Genomic DNA, 17,798 nt, shown 5'->3' with positions numbered 1-17,798 from the left:
CCATATACATATCAAAACATTAAAGGTAGGGTATGCAATTTCAGAGAGGCTAGCAATAGCAAATGTGCATTGAAATTGCGTTGATCCCTCCCTCCCTTCAGAACATCTCCAAAGCAATTAAATAATATCTAGATTATTATTGGTTCAATAATTTCAATTAGGTAAAACATTTTTTTTAACATATACATTTCAAGCATTAAATGCAAGTAAACCTTTGGTAAATAAAAAATTACAAATAAAGAAATTAGCAATTGCACAAATAAATACAATTGAACCAAACATTTGAAACAAATAATGTTTCAATAAATACAATTGAAACAAACATTTACAGATACAGAAACTGTAATCAAATGTAAAATAACACTGTTCTTTATTATTATTAAAATATAATAATAATATACATTACAAATAGTTATTCTGTATAGAACAGCGAGCGATTTTTCTTGTTGTCTTCTGTTGTTTGATTAACGTTATCATAGGAAAATGATCCGTCACTTTAATATGTATCACATTTCTGTATTTGTCCGTTCGTGGGCTGTGCAAAAAGACAAATGAAGAGAACTCAGTTCATTATAACACACTATTCACTATAAGAAGCCGTGCATATATTAGGGATGGGCATTTTTGTCAATTTTTCATTTCGATCATCGATAGGTCTCAAAAACAAGTAATCGATTAACCGTGGGCGGGGCTTGTGCGGGGGCGGGGCGTCTCCGTTGTTGAGATTTGAAACTATTTTAAGACTGTTACAAAAATGTATGCTGACAAAAACATAAGATGTCTATGCAAATATGCACACTATATAAAATAACTATTAGATTTTGATGCATAAATGTCTTTGAAAAAGAAACTAAATAACCGTCTCAAATAACCCAGTCAATGATCTGGCATATTTGAGCTGAAACTGTGAATACACCACCCTGCAGAGCTTTGCTAAAGAATAAAATAACTCAGTCAAACGCATCCTATATGAGATTAATCAGATATATGCCTATTACAATTTACATCTGCCCAAAAGGACGCAAATGCGCACGTGAACTTGGCCGTGCTACTGCAGGCTTGAAAACGAAACTCATTTTGAATGCGCTCTTCCCTTAACGCTACAGCAACACTGCGGATTTTCAAATCCATGAGAAACAACTTTAAAACAGATCTACTGTTAAAAAATGAGTACCACTGCTGCATCATAAATATCATCAATGATTTTGAAAAAGAAATAGCCTACCTAAAAATAATATGACCGTCTTAAATAACCCAGAGTCGATAATGTCGGGCTGTTCGCTGAAGAGAATGAACACCAGCCAAAATAACGGCAGCGCTTCTTTGCTAGCTGGTTATTAAACTCAACCAAACGTCATCCTATATGAGATTATTTAGATATAGACAACATATAATCAAGTATTAAGCAAGTAATCTTAAAACTTGCATCTGTGGAAAAGGACGCGGATGCGCAGATGAACTTGACCGCGCTCTGACTCTCGTTGTGGATTTCCTTTAACAACGCGCGCTTATACACGGGGAACTAAAGCACGGAGAATACAACATTTGTTCTCATTGTAATGCTGTGTATGTGACAGATTGCTGCCGCACATCTTGCGCTGTATTTCATTATCATTCACAGTGCTTTATTTCGCGGTCTGGAAGGCGTGCTGTCTAATGCTAACCAATCAGACCTCAGTTACCGTCCAAAATGCTGCAATAACCAATCCAAGAAATATACAAATATATTTTTTAAAGTCAGGGCGATCATCGTTTTCATGATCGATCGTCGCTGTCACGTTCGAGTACTCGAGTACTCGACCACTGTTGCCCATCCCTAGCATATGTAATGTGTGTGTTTGTGCATAACACAGGGTGCAAGTCATCTTTGCGCTCAAATGGTTTAAAATCCCATTAAAATGCATGCGCGTAGATGAGCAGAATCACCGGTTCTGGGAAATTTTGCAACCAAGTTCTAAAATGGAACCGGTTCTCGATACCCATCTTTAGCATTAAATTACCTTAATGTCTCAAATCACATAGCATGATGATAATAATTTACATAAACAACAGAGCTCTGACTTGTATCACCTGACTACTGCATATTCTTTTCGCGGTTGAAAGTGTTGACATCCGGGTAAACGTCACAGGTTGCCATCTCGAAATTGCAGTTACGATGGCGTGAAAGCTGCATAAGCTTGTTGTTTTGGATTAGGAGGAACAGTAAAAGGAGGCTGCTGTTTGTTTGTGGCGCTCAGCATAGCCTTACTGAACGTGTTGATGACGTATGATGTCTGCGTGAACGGGGTGCGCTGAGGTATGGAAATGCATATGCTGATAGGAAGGTAGGACATCTTATCGTTGCATTTGGACCGACATTGTTTGGTCCTGAGACTTCCACAAAAGATTTATGTAGTACGTTTTAATATTTAAACCACTTTGATAGATTGCGATCAGGATGCAAAGAGAGTTTCAACCAGTATAACAAAAAGTGTTTATGAAGAAATTGCCTACCCTTCCTTTAATGTTTTTCTCCTTTTAAAATGCCATCTCTTTATGAGGTTGTCCAATTAAAAAAACAATAAAGCCCAAACCATTTATTATCTTTCAAATTAATTTAATATATTTTTGTTATTTTAATTATATTAATGTAGTTGTTATTATTGTGTACTTTTAACCTAGTTTGTTAAATGTATATTAAATGTAACTTTACTGAATTGTTCTGTATTTCTGGAATTCAGTAAGAAAAAGAAAAAATAAGCTTGTCCAAAGAACAAATGGGTTTCAATCCCTCCTCTTCAGCAACCTGTCACTCACATGAAGCAATCACTGCTATTAGCCAATGACAACAACCAACCCAATCAATTCCTGATGGATTTTTTCCTCATTTTAGCCATTTCCCTCATCTTTTTGTGTCTATTTATTTACACTTTTAAGCAGCACTGAGGTTCATATTTTGAGGACATTTTCAGATGGATTGGTGAATTAGTAGACACACGTGGCTATTAAATGATTTTTCCAGATTTGGCTCTGTAATCTTTTCATCTGGTTAAATCCTTTACTGTGTGGGTGTTAAAATATCTCAAAACAATGGCCTATATTAGACGCACTTTAGTTTAAAACTTTTCACTGATAACTTAACCCTTAAACGACACTTTTAACAATGTTAAGCTATTCACATTTGTGCTTTTGTCAGGAAGCATAAAGAACCTTGGGTTATGAAGCTAACCCTAAGGCTGCAAAGGCATACAGTGTTTTAACACTAAGTTTTAACTAGGGCTGGACGATATGGAGCAAAAAATATATCTTGATATATTTTGCTATATCTCGATATACGATATATATCTCGATATCTTTACAGGAAAAATCACCCCCCAAAAACTACTGCAAAAACAAATATGCCAATATTTGTTATTTCTTTTGTTATTGAAGTGCAAAGAGGTAGGCAGTTCATGTAGGAAAAAAAAATCCCTGTATACAAAAATCATAATTTAACTGTAAAATAAAGGAAGAAATAATACATATTGCCTTCTTTTCATTCATATTTCATGCTTTCAAAAGATGAATCAAAGACTACCTTTTTTACACTTAAAGGAGGGGTGAAACACTCAGTTTTAGTCAATCTCATGTCAATCTTGAGTACCTATAGAGTGGTATTGCATCCTTCATATCTCCGAAAAGTCTTTAGTTTTATTATATTTATAAAAGAAATATGGGCTATACCGAGTCTTTCCGGAAAAAAACGAGCGCCTGGAGGCGTATCGAGTGGGCGGAGCTAAAGAATGACGAGTGCGCAACGCGATGACGTCCTCAAGCGTGGAGAAACCCTTGCTATCGATCTCAGCTAATACATGATCCAGAATCAGATTCGGAGGATGAAATAAATTGAACAGGAGAAACAGCAACATCAGGACGTCCGTCTCTGTGGTATGTACTGTATTTAGGGGCCTGTCAACATTTGTGTGTGTTTACTCGCAGTTTATGAGGACATGATTCGGTTTATGGACTATTGTATGCGACTAGACCTTAGCAGTAGCAAGCAAAACGGTTTTGCACGTCAGACTAGTGTAACGTTATATTTAGAACAAAATGTCCGTTGAAGCTTAGTATGCATGAAACAGCATTTCACCTTCCTCCCCCCCCCCCCCCCCCCTCCAAAGTAAACAGTATTTTTTTTTTCAGAAAGATGGGGGCATGACTAATATATAAATCAATTGATTTGGTCATTAACACCACTTTTGCTGAATTTATAAGAGCTATAAATAAGAGGTCATGGCACTTCAGTGCTCTGTTATGTCCATAACGTTTTAAAGGTTACGTTTATATATAATATAACAATTATACAAATAGCTTGAAACTTTTAACAAAGCTAAATTATGTCTTTGCTTATTAGGATCGACAATTCACCTCACTACTTTGCTCTGAATCAACCATAACAATATGTTACAGACTTGATCGTTATGGACGTTTCATATTGAATGTGATCACTGTGATCAGGCGTAGCCTACCGTATATTCGTGCATATCCAATAATCTTGGCGCTTTGTTCGTTTTAATACGAAAAAAGGTTTTACCTTTATGTTCGGTTTAATTTATAAAAATTCAAACAGTAGATGTCGCCCTCTTTACTAAAGCGTGACTGAGTGCCTCAGTGTAAGCGGCAGATCAAGCGGATCACGTGCATAAGCCGAGCTTCCCTTCTTTTCCAGTTACAGAACGAAATATGAATGTCAGATGGTAGGCTATATGATACAGTACAACTTGCAGAAGAGCACTGTGTCTCATAGGACACCCGGAATGTTGCGTTTTTCCCTCTTGGTTAAAACATGAATAGACATATTCATATATCATAATCCCGTGATAAAGCTGACAAAAAATAGTCTAATAATAACGATATTGCAGTAATTTTTAAATTTTTTCAAATAATATGTGATCATTTTGACTCACGGCTTGTACTTTGAACTTCATAAACTGGCCGAAAACCATGCGATCAGTTAGACACAACACAAGTCATAAACTGACTTGACTGCGAGTGTGTCTCGCACCAATAGTGTCAATCACCTGACTGTGGGTGAAACCTGCGATTTGAACTATGATGAGCATTAATATTTCTTTATGAATTTTAGCAAGCAGTTGTGTTAAAAGGAAAATCATGGTCTCTAAACTGAGTCTTGTTATATTTAAAAAAAAAAAAAAAAATTAAATATAGAATATAAAATATACCCCTAGTTTTAACACAGGGTAACATATGTATTGTTCTCTGTTATTCTTGCTGTATCAAAGTAAAGAGAATTATATTAGAGAGTGAGTTAATTTGCATCTTATCTCAACCTGATAACACCTAGATTAAAAAGTAGGCTAATAATATGTGGCATTTGTTCAAATTATTTACTTGAAGGTCAGAATAGTTTACTTTAACCCTCACCTGATTTTACAATGAGAGGTCATGTCATTTAAGGTAATATTGTGATGTAACTAACCACATGGTTCTGTTGTTGGTACGCCAGTCTTTAACTCTAATATTCTAACAGCCGCAACTCATCTTTATGGGCAGGTGAGGCAGGGCTGCACCAAAATAGGCATGTATTTGATACTAAGCGGGGCAGCCGGTCTCTGAGCCCTTTCTAACACTACAGCGCCCCACATATTTCCAAATTAAATCTGTGGTGGAAAGTGGAACTGCAGTATGCTCTCATAGAGAGGCAAAGGGGCAGATTTTTGGCTGCCCTGCTTATTATTTTTTTACACAATGTTACCTCGCGTAAACCACGCTCCAGACCGAGACGATATCAATCCTCTTCAGATGTGTATTCATCTGGTCAGTAACTAGTTGGCATGTCTGTTCTTCCTATGCGGAGTATTAATGTATTCAATTAATTAGAACATCAAATTAATGAAAGTTTTAATCCTTTAGTTTAAACATACTCATGTGAATAGCTTTTATATGCAGTAGTTCTGTTGTTTTTGTTTTATGTTTGTTCCGAGACTTTTTATTTTCCTCACTGGAATTCCGAACTTTGATATTCTGAGGCAATTCTAACGCCCATTTCACACATACTCCGGTTTTAGTGCGTATTTTTTTCTGTAACCACGTTAACGGGTTACAGCTTTCACACTGCACGCGAATGCGGTTTTTTGCTGTGTTGTATGTGCTGAATTAAAGTCGCAGTGCATAGTTCACATGAAAATAAACATGTATTGACGGGAAAACATAGTAATTTCACCACAGATTCATTTCATTTTTTAATTCTACTGTTTCAAAGTCATCACATGGCCTTTTGCCTTGGGTGAAGCAAGGAAAACACCATACCTGGTATTATAGTTGAATAAGGAGACATAATGAATAGCACTCATCCTTCCTCCTTTCTTGGAGGTGGAAAAACACAGTTCTTAATGACCTGCTGGATTTCTTGTAAAACAAAAAGCAAAAAATTCTCAAAAGATTTTTTTTGTCTATTGTAATGTTTGTGATTTTTAACATTGACTATAACAAATGTTTAAATTATTTGGGGCTTGCGATGCATGAGTGACGTAATTTCTAAATCTAAAGGCTATAATATAAAGGAATCGGAATAAAGCAGGGGTCGGGAACCTTTTGTTGACTAAAGAGAAATTTTTTCGGCTGGCAAAAGCGAAAGTAACCTACCCGTGGGTAAAATGTTTAGAAATGTCTTTTTGCAGAGCAAAGCACCAGTTTCAATAAAAGGATATTAGGCCGGAGACACACTGCAAGCGTTTCTGTTGCGTGTCAGCCGTGGGGCGGCTGCGTGCCGTTTTATCTATCTTTGCACACCAGAAGCGTGTCTGACGCGGCGCTGCTGCTGCTGCTATTAATATACAGGGAAGCTCTATACTTCATGTTAAATATAAATATATTGCCTTTATTGATACAGCAAAGACCACGTCGGCAGTAGCCTATTGACCATACAGAACTATGGTATTGACGGCAAAATAGGCTACAGAACATTTTGTTCTGTATTGACAGGTTTAATATTTCAAAATCGATAATTATGTTGTTTTTTAGTATTACAATTAGGCCTATATCTGCATTTATGTTAACCTACAGACTTTCAAACATGAAAATGTAATTTATTAATATGTATTCGTGTCAAAATGACATTGCAGATGTCACGTGAAAAATAGGCGTCTCTTCTATTTGAAGCATGCACGCGTTTTCCGCGCGGCTCCAGCAGGCAATGTGCAAGGTCTAACGGTTAACATGGGAGCCGAAATAAAAACGGACACGCCACGCAGCTGAGACGCTCACGGCACGCTTGCAGTGTGTCCCCGGCCTTAAAGTTTAGATAGCCTACTTTTACATTTCCGCTGCGGTTCTAAAAATGGTTTGCCATTACCTTAAACAGCTGCTTGAAACCCAGTGCAGGAGCTGTTACCACAGGAACGTGAGTGGTTGCTGTCGAGTCTCGTGAAACGCGTGGCTGGTATTTGAATATTATTATCATAAACATTTCATTTACTTCGGTAGGATGTAGGCCTACTACAAGGGAATTGTAATTGGCTGCCTTTCTGTAGAGAGCGGCTCTCCGTTGATGTGTGTGTTTTTTTTTATTTTTTTTTATCAATCATTTATTGGTAAAGGGTGAGAGACCTTGCGAGCTATATGATTTTTGTCAAAGAGCCAGGTTTAGCTCGCGAGCCATAGGTTCCCGACCCCTGGAATAAAGGAATTGAATAAAACGTTGTTTATAGTGCTTTTAAACGTATCATCTAAAGACTGTATACAAGTGAATTGCAAAGATGACAAGCCATGTTCAGTAACCCAACAGCTTTTAAATTTGAATGAATGAATGCTGTGTTTGTGGTATACAGCCTCGGATCAGTTACGCACTGCAAACGCGGCATATATGAAAGCACAACAGCGTGTGCAGCTCCTGGATCACATACACACCACACGGCACCACACACCGCATAAGGACTGCGGACGGAGTATGTGTGAAACAGGCATCAGTTGCCATTCTATAAGTTTGTCGTGTAATAATGTCTGTCAATCATCATTAGCGCCACCCTCAGGCTGAATAACGCAAGAACATTAGAATTCTGCCAAAAGTGTGTCTGATGTGTTCAGCGATTAAGAAAGTGTACAAAATGTTTATCATAATCTAGCGACAAGTTCCAGAACCTGCCCTACCTAAATGTATGGCCAGGAGGCGCTACTGTAATCTAAGGAGATGGTTCTTGACAAATGTCGCCAACCAAGACAGAATGACCTTTAGAATACACAAACAACATTGACTGGCTTGACCCTTAAAAGTGCTCACACATCCGTAACCTTTATGCTTTTATTATGTAACATTCATCAGATAGAACTTGGCCACACTCTTGTTTAATAAGCACAAACTGTACTTGAGAGGATTGAGCTGGATTGTTTGAAGGAAGATTATTTGGAAATTGTTGGGAGTGACTCTGCTGAGTGAGAATTTACATGATGAAATTAACTGCTGCCTCAAGGTGTTTATATGAGCCATAAAAAGGCACAAATCATTTTGTGAGCCATTTTTACTGATACTTTAAAAAGAACAGTTCTCCTAAAAATGAAAGAGTTCTGTCATGTCATTCCAAACCTGCATGACTTCATTATTTTCATGGACCACCGAAGAAGAGGTTTAGCATCGTGTTCATGCTGCTCATTTCCATACAATAAAAGCGGATTGGGCTAGAGGTTGTCAAGCTCTAAAAATGACAACAACAAAAAAGCATCAGACAAAAACATCAGTGCTACAGTCCTATACAAAATCTTTAGTCATTCAGTCACATTCACTTTTATTGCATGGAAAACAACAGCTGCTTGGACATTCCTCTATAAATTACTTTAGGCTAGATGTATTCTCTTGTTCCACTGAGCCTGAGATTATGTGCAGAAGCTTTCAGGGGACTCCAATCTTTGCTGCAGGTTTTAGAGAGTAGTTTGAGTGTTCAAGGCTGCATTGCTTAGTTTAGTCTTATCTGAGGGTGCAGATTGATTTTGGCCCACTCACTCAGTTAGTCGTGACGTTACCGTCAGTCATCAGCAGACTTCTGCTAGTTCACTGATAAGCACACTTGCTTTCTCCCTCTACTTATCTCATTCACTTTAATTGGGGTTTATATCTGTTTCATCTTTCACGCACACTTACTTTTGCTCTCTTCTACTTTCATTTTCTTTTGGATTTTTTTGTCTCTTCAGGAACCATTAGATTTAGACAGGAGACAACCCTTATATCATGCTTTCATTATTATTAGATAATATTGGGAATGCAATGGGATCATTTTCTTCTGGGAGCGAACTCATTGCATATTTTAGATTATTTTTGTAATCAGATGGTGCCACCATTAAAATAAGGACGACTTCTTATTTTTTTCCATAGTTAGTTAGTTTTATCCGTAGTTCATACAGTACATTAATGTTGTGTTGCCTAAATTCACGTAAGCATCAAAACACTAATTTGACATTTAACGAAAACATTGTCTTTTTACTTTTTGATAAAATAGTTTAGAGTTTAGATTTAAGACACAAATGCATTCAATTCAAACCTTTACAGGCTGTGATTAAAAACAGTCCATGGTAGTTTTTTACATGCAGAGGTTGAAATGTACGTCTATAATTTCAATGACGTTTGTAGCACATTTCAATCATTTGGAGCAGCAAAACTAAAAGCGGAATGACCATAAACAGTTTTATTTCTAGTGATAAAAAGAAAAGTGTATTCAGCAACATTTGAATTTTAGGTGAAAATTGTCATTTTGACCCTTTATTACCCATGGCATTTCATATTTTGGCTTTAATTACTATTTATCTGTCTTCAGAAAAAAAAACTATTAACAAAATTAAATATTCAGGAACCTCTGGTTGAGTTGACACAGAATTACCCTATATTTCCAGAATAGATTTTGAATATTTCAAAAATATCTTCCCCAGGTATAGTTCAGTATAGTATATTTTTGTGTGTGCTGTTTGAAATGTAATATTGCGTGAAGATGCTTGAGCAACACATTCCATAAACTCAGTCTCCTGCTGTCATGAAGAGACATTAATCATTTTTAATTTAGGTTACACACACACACACTCGCACACACAAAAATCAAATCTTCTTTCCCAAACCAGCATACACAGCTGTAACACACACACACACACACACACACACACACACACACACACACACACACACACACACACACACACACACACACATACACATACACATACACATACACATACACACACACACACACACACACACACACACACACACACACACACACACACACACACACACACACACACACACACACACACACACAGTCTATAATCAGAGGCAGATGTTCAGCATATGAGGTTAGCTGAGGCTCAGATGAAAGGGAGGGAAGGATCTCTGTGTGTTGGTTCAGCATGTGGTCCAGTGTCTGTGTCATGTGGTCTCAGGGCATGAGGTGCGGTCTGGATAACCAGGCATGGTCTAACTCTGTGTTTGGATCTCTGGTTCTTTAAATGAGTGTTTCTGATGTTCATCTGAATCTCTTGACTCAGTGTTTACTCTACAGTTACACTGTATGACCTTAGAGAGGATTGTGCTACACCGTGTTCATTTGTTCTGCTGTCAGAGAAAATCTACAAGACTCGTCCCCATAATTTTGGAGTTCACTTTGAAATGAATCTTCAAAGCTAAAGTCACTTATTTGATGCATAGGAATTGTAATGCTTTTCTTGTGACTGATATTATCTTCTGTTTGTCAGCCAATAATAGTCATTATTTTTGCCATTCCGTTTTTTGATGCTAGTGGAGCAGAAATTGCATACTTCACTTTTTAAGTGACCAAAACACATTTCAAGATGGCAAAGCAGAAGTCAGAGCTTATGAAGGTTTTGAAAAAGGTTTTTTTCCCCCTCAGTTTCACCGAGCTTGGGGGAAATGTCCTGTTCCCTTTTATGATGTTGTACCGAATGGAAATTTCTAAGTTAAAGCAGCCAGAGGTTTTATTTGCTGTGTCATTTTCTTGGCAGCTGGGGTTTCACTGTAAATCCACCGCTCTACATGTTTAAACATGAACGTTTGTGCATGTAAATCTCTGTTGGAGTGTTTAAACTGCAATAATCTGTCTGAGAGGGATGTAGGCCACCAAACACACAGACAGACTACTTAATCTGAATAAACGACGACTGTAGGAATGTGTTGCTTTTCAGCCTAGTTTCGTACTGCTTAAACTTGTGCACTTGCACTACTGGTAAAAAGTTTGGGGTCAGTATGTAAGCATAATAGACTTTTAAAAAAACGTATCTTACCAACCCGAGAACAGTTTAATGAAAATGTGTATACTAAGTTAAGAGAAAATTGTGTAATAACTAATAGGCATAATTAGTTAACATAATTAGCGACCCGGCCCCGGATAAGCGGAAGATGATGGATGGATGATGGATGGAATTTTGGTTTATTAGTATATTACTAGGATATTGGCTGTTTATTCGTACTTATAAAGCACATATCAATGTCTTACTGTGCATGACCATACTCCAAATCACCCCATTTTCTTATCCAATACTAAACTTGACTACCTTACTAACTATTAATAAGCAGTATTTAGGAGTTTGAGTCAAAACTCATAGTTAATAGTTGAGAATTGGACCCTACGCTAAAGTGTGACCATCATTTTTAAAACATTTATTTCAGAAATGTTATTGTCCTGCTATAGATAATTAGAAGAGAGTTTACAGAAAATGTTAATGATCAAATGTCCTGCTTGTTAACCAGTACAATCGCTCAGGAGTGTAGCCGCTCTTTTTAAAGTTTCCTGCTGGCTATGGCTCTCTTTTTATCTGCTGACCATCTTTTGCTTTGTGGGATGGTAACTGTAGTTAAGTGGTTGTTTTATGGTGTGCTGAGGGTTTGACTTCAGTGTTTGTTGGTTGTATGGCCGTTTTACCACAGGAGGAGGCCGTCTGTGGGCAAATGGAGTTGTATTATGAAGGAAGTGACGATGATGAGGAAAGTATAGTCATAGATACTACCATGGACACTTGAGACATATGGACACACATCCAGAACAGATACCCTCCCGCCTCATGAAAGCAGGTTAGCCTCAGCCATGGTGTCACTGTGACACTGGGCCCATAGCCAAACATGGTTGGTGTGTGCGTGTGCGCGTGTGCGTGCGCGTGTGTGTGTGTGTGTGTGTGTGTGTGTGCTTGCTTGAGTTTTAGAACACCACCATCTGTGCATGAACAGTTATATTGTGTTATGGACTCGGAGGACATTTTACACATCTGGTACAAACCATTATACAACTCATGGAAATGACAGAGAGTGAGACAGATCTTGTGGCCCCTGATGAGAGATGCTAGTGTATATTTTCTCACAAAGGCTGTTTCTCCTCTGCCATCTGCTATAGTTGTGTGTGCAAAAAAGACAACCAAATCAGTCCTATATAGTCCTTTGCTGGTAATTTGTGTACATTGATGTACAAGCTTTTATGTTCCTTAAGTCACTTGCATTTTAAAAAAAGTTTTAAAATTCACTTTAAGGTATGACTGTGCAATTTATGTTGTAGATCAAAATGTTATTGAAAGACTTCCAAATCTGAAACTGGCATTTTAAAATCGAGTTAGAAATCTCTAATCTAAACACTGGTAACATGTAGACCACACCACGGCTGATGTGATGAATTTCATTATGAAATTTTCACAAGTTGTCTGTCTCATAGTCAATTATGTCTTTATTTCCACAGTATCCTATGCTACTTGGTCTCTCTCTGGCCTTCAGCTGGTGCTTCCTGGTGTGTTTGAGCCGCATATACATGGGCATGCACTCCATACTGGTAAGACAAATTTAAATACAATTCAAACTAAATGTATTATTATTTTTTATTTAATAATTAACATTCTAAAGTTGTAGTGTGTAGGTTTTTTGGGGGCATAGTTATATTACATTATATATATATATATATATATATATATATATATATATATATATGTATGTATGTATGTATGTATGTATGTATGTATGTATGTATGTATGTATGTATGTATGTATGTATGTATGTATGTATGTATGTATGTATGTATGTATGTATGTATGTATGTATGTATGTATGTATGTATGTATGTATGTATGTATGTATGTATGTATGTATGTATGTATGTATGTATGTTGCACTTTTTTTTTTCATGCCATATTAATGGCAATACTTAAAAGAACAGTCAGGGTTTTTTATTACTTGCATAATATATTTTACCTTTGCTGTTATATCACACATTTAAAGTTACTCTTTAATATCATGTAAACACCTTAATTGATTTAGCAAGATCCAAATAAAAATTTCGATGGAATATGAAGGGATGATGTAGACTTTTTCTAATTTTACTGAGAGGACATGTATATGCTTGAGCAGGATTGAAATCTGAAACTGGAAATTAGAAATGACATAACGAGGTATGACGCATGGAACAAGTTGTTGTTGAATGAAGTGTCATAATACTCTGTATATTTGTGCAGTGTGCACATTTGAAAAGATAAAATCCTATTTGAAGCTTGTGACATTTAAACGTGCACATCAACCGGATCACTTTTAGCGTACATGTAAATACTACCTTTGTATTCATCAATCAGAATGATTTAATTCCGATTAAAACAAAAGATGTCCATGTAAATGTAGCCATTCAGCCCAATTGGGAGCACTGGGAAAATTCTCTATGGCCTGGTGATTGATTTGGCTGATTGAAATTATTTAATATTATTAATAAATCATGAATCCATTGCACAGTGTCTACACTGGACATAAGCAGCGGGATGTGACGTAGGGGTGGGCGATATCTCGATATTTAAAATATATCGAGATATTTTTTCAACTCGATATGGATTTGGACATATCGTATATATCGATATATTGTTTATTTTTAATTCTGATTCCGCCACTCTGCTTGTTTGCCTTGGTCCGTGTATCATCTGATCATTTCATTTCCTGTTTGAAATGGAATAACGAGAACACATAAATCGTCTCGTTTATTCGTTTTTTTGTTTAGTTTAAAAACGAAAAATGAGATTTTGGCTCGATTTTTCATATTTCGTTTGCGGTTTATAAAACGGTTTATGGGTTTGATATTTCGTTTCCACACGTGGGCGGCGCCGAAACGCCTCTTTCATCTGATTGGTCAAACAGCTCCGCCTTCAGCGCGAGCTCTTCATTCTGTCAGGCAGAATACAAGTGCGGGACTGACAAATGCAATTTAATTAAAATACATGTCCGAAAACACCACACACTGCTAACTACACACAATATTTAAAGCAGAAATAGGTTGCTATATGAAAGATGTTGTCACGTAATTCGTGCTGTTGCGATTTGCAAGCGACCCCCATTAATGTGAGCCATAGGCTATTATTTGAGTATGATAGCCTGTTTCTCATTGATAAATACGGTGCAAATAGTCCCGTCTCTTTGGATAAAAGGGAAATGGAAATAAAAATAAATAACAGGCTGAACTGTACATGATAATATGTCTGTGATATTTGCCACTCTCGTCTTTTATTTACATCAAAAGGCAGGTAGGCATGTGTGACATGTCAATAATCAAGAAAATTGAATAGAAATACAGTTTATATTTGTGAATGTGTCTATTCTGTTCACGTGAAAAGAAAGAGACAGAAAAGTGAGAAGTATCAGTAAACATACATTAATTGATACTGACAAAATTAGCAGTTTGGGTTTAATTAAAATCATGTCGGTTGAAGAGCACGACATACCTTTAAAATCGTATTATTTTTATTATAAAACAGATAATAAATAATGAATTGGGTGATGTTTCTCTGAGTTGTCTTTATTAAGTTTGCTTGAGAGCTCCAGCATATAGTCCTATTTAAATATTATTTATTATTAATATTATGAGAACTATAATACTTCACCAAACTCAGCTCAGACCTTCAGACTGGTCTGACTCACTTATATCTTTTCTAACGGGTCAGACTTACTTTCCCAAAAAATCCCATTGACTTGCGTTATCTGAGCAATTAAGGCCGTAATGATTAAAGCTGTCCACTAGAGGGGGCGACAGGATAAGTCTTTTCTACTCACTTTCCCTGTTTGCAACAGTTTAAATGACAAATTAATTTCATTCATAAATAGGCCATATCTGTCTATGAGAACAAGCTTTACACTTCAAGCTGTACAACTTATTAAAACTTGAACACTGCTTCAGAGTTTGCCACTCTTTAGTTTCTTTTAAGATATTCACACTTTTGCATTTAGGGCCTAATGTTTGTCCATCTGGAACTTGCATTTGTAATGAGCGTTATATTTTAAGCCCTACTTGCTGTTGATAAATTTTATTCATGTAAAGAGCTAATGTCAGGGCAAATGTCCTGCAAAGTTTAGCTCGACTATTTATATAGGCCAATGTACACTAAATGTCAGTAATGTACACTTGTAATTAAAAAATACTGTAAAGTATTACATTTAGCAAATCACTACATCACAAGTAATATAACAATATTTTTTTTAAATAAAAATTTGATTGAGTAAACAAGATATTTGTATTTGTAAATATGTTTTTATATTTTGAATTTGTCACTAGGCTTAACTCAACATTGACAGCCATTGATAAATTAGAGAATACGATTTCAAGGCCGTATTCATTCATTATAAAATAGTATCTAAGTATTTTTTGGTGATGATGATCTTGTTTTATATTATATATATATTTAAGGAGGGATAAGTCAAAGTAATTTATGTGGTAACCTTTTTCTTTTTTTAAATTGTCACAGAGATGCTGAAAAAGCTGCCCTTCACTACCTTAAATAGCAAATCGAGTAGCGGTTGGAGGCCTCTCAGGTTTTGGAGAATGTATCCAGACAGATTCAAGACATGGTTTCCAGTACATAGGGAGCAGCACAAAGGGCAAACCTAGCAAGTTCCAGATGGACAAACATTAGGCCCTAAATGCAAAAGTGTGAATATCTTAAAAGAAACTAAAGAAGCGTGGAGAAACCCATCGCTATCTCAGCTAATACAGATAATGATCCAGAATCAAATCTGAGGGAGAAATAAATTGAACAGGAGAAACGGCAACATCAGGACGTCCATCTCTGTGGTATGGACTGTATTTAGTGGCCTGTCAACATTTCTGTGTTTGTGTTTCTGATTCGGTTTATGGACTATTGTATCGGCTAGACCTTAGAAGTAGCAAGCAAAACGGTTTTACACGTCAGAATACTGTAACGTTATACAGAGAACAGCAGTGGAGTAACCGTTAGCGCATTTGAATGACGAAGCACGCGATCGTGTCGTTTACTGATGTTTACTCACGCGACGATAGCCAACAGCACAGACATTTGAAGCAGTTTAACTCACCGGCTGCTTCCAAAGCAGGACCGAACCTTTATCGCTGGGACCGCTCCGTCAAAAACACACTTCTTTGGTATGATTTGGTGAAGTCCTGACAGCAGTGGCGTGTAAATCCACTTTGAGACGCGACTGAAGCGATGTTTTGAAGCTTCCCGTCATTTCTGCGTTCAAATTGGTTCAAATGAAGCGCTGCCTTCCCGGAATGCTGTGCTGAAGCGTTGAAGTCGCTCGACGTCACCCATAGGAATAAAGTGGAGCGCGCCGCGACAGAAGTGTTCACAGACGACTGGATCTGCATCTTAGAGACTGTTTACGGCGTGCATTTCCTCTCTCTCGCTCTAGTCATGCGCGCGCGCGCACCCTACCGGGAGAAGAGCCCGTACGGCCCATACAAGGACCTTCCGATCTATTTAACGTCAAGTAGACCCATACTCGAAAAAAACTCGCCGAAACTTGTGAGAAACCGGAAGGAGTATTTTTAACACAGAAATACTCCATCAAACGTCCAACATTAGTTTTTGAAACTTTGTCTATGTTTAGGATGGGAATCCAAGTCTTTAACAGTGTAAAAAGCTCAGTATGCATGAAACAGCATTTCACCCCCCCTTTAATTACTAGTTGTTCGCATTTTTATAAATTTCATTATAACTGTCTCGAAACTTTGAGCACATTCAGGGCATGTTCCCGATGAAACATACTGAGTTTTGTAATTGCATATTTAACTGAATACCTGAACATTTTTCACGTTCCGAACGCTTGAGTCCAGTTCAAGTCCGAAAGATTTCTCCCTCAGATTTGATTCTGGATCATTATCTGTATTAGCTGAGATAGCGATGGGTTTCTCCACGCTTCTTTAGTTTCTTTTAAGATATTCACACTTTTGCATTTAGGGCCTAATGTTTGTCCATCTGGAACTTGCTAGGTTTGCCCTTTGTGCTGCTCCCTATGTACTGGAAACCATGTCTTGAATCTGTCTGGATACATTCTCCAAAACCTGAGAGGCCTCCAACCGCTACTCGATTTGCTATTTAAGGTAGTGAAGGGCAGCTTTTTCAGCATCTCTGTGACAATTTAAAAAAAGAAAAAGGTTACCACATAAATTACTTTGACTTATCCCTCCTTAAATATATATATAATATAAAACAAGATCATCATCACCAAAAAAAACTTAGATACTATTTTATAATGAATGAATACGGCCTTGAAATCGTATTCTCTAATTTATCAATGGCTGCCAATGTTGAGTTAAGCCTAGTGACAAATTCAAAATATAAAAACATATTTACAAATACAAATATCTTGTTTACTCAATCAAATTTTTATTTAAAAAAAATATTGTTATATTACTTGTGATGTAGTGATTTGCTAAATGTAATACTTTACAGTATTTTTTAATTACAAGTGTACATTACTGACATTTAGTGTACATTGGCCTATATAAATAGTCGAGCTAAACTTTGCAGGACATTTGCCCTGACATTAGCTCTTTACATG

At 36.8% G+C, this 17,798-nt stretch overlaps 1 protein-coding gene across 1 annotated transcript in view; it reads left to right on the top strand.

The window, feature by feature from the left end:
- sgpp1b (sphingosine-1-phosphate phosphatase 1b) overlaps positions 1–17,798 on the top strand; it is a 33,362-nt gene that overhangs the window by 1,350 nt on the left and 14,214 nt on the right. Inside the window, exon 2 of the mRNA XM_067421498.1 lies at positions 12,696–12,785. Within this exon, the coding sequence (XP_067277599.1) occupies positions 12,696–12,785 (90 nt within the window). The remainder of the gene's footprint in view (positions 1–12,695; positions 12,786–17,798) is intronic.

The sequence above is a fragment of the Pseudorasbora parva genome, chromosome 17 (genome assembly GCF_024679245.1).
Source record: "Pseudorasbora parva isolate DD20220531a chromosome 17, ASM2467924v1, whole genome shotgun sequence".
Lineage (NCBI taxonomy): Eukaryota > Metazoa > Chordata > Actinopteri > Cypriniformes > Gobionidae > Pseudorasbora > Pseudorasbora parva.
The sequence above is the reverse complement of the archived record's forward strand: the minus strand, read 5'-3'. Positions and strand labels throughout refer to the sequence as shown.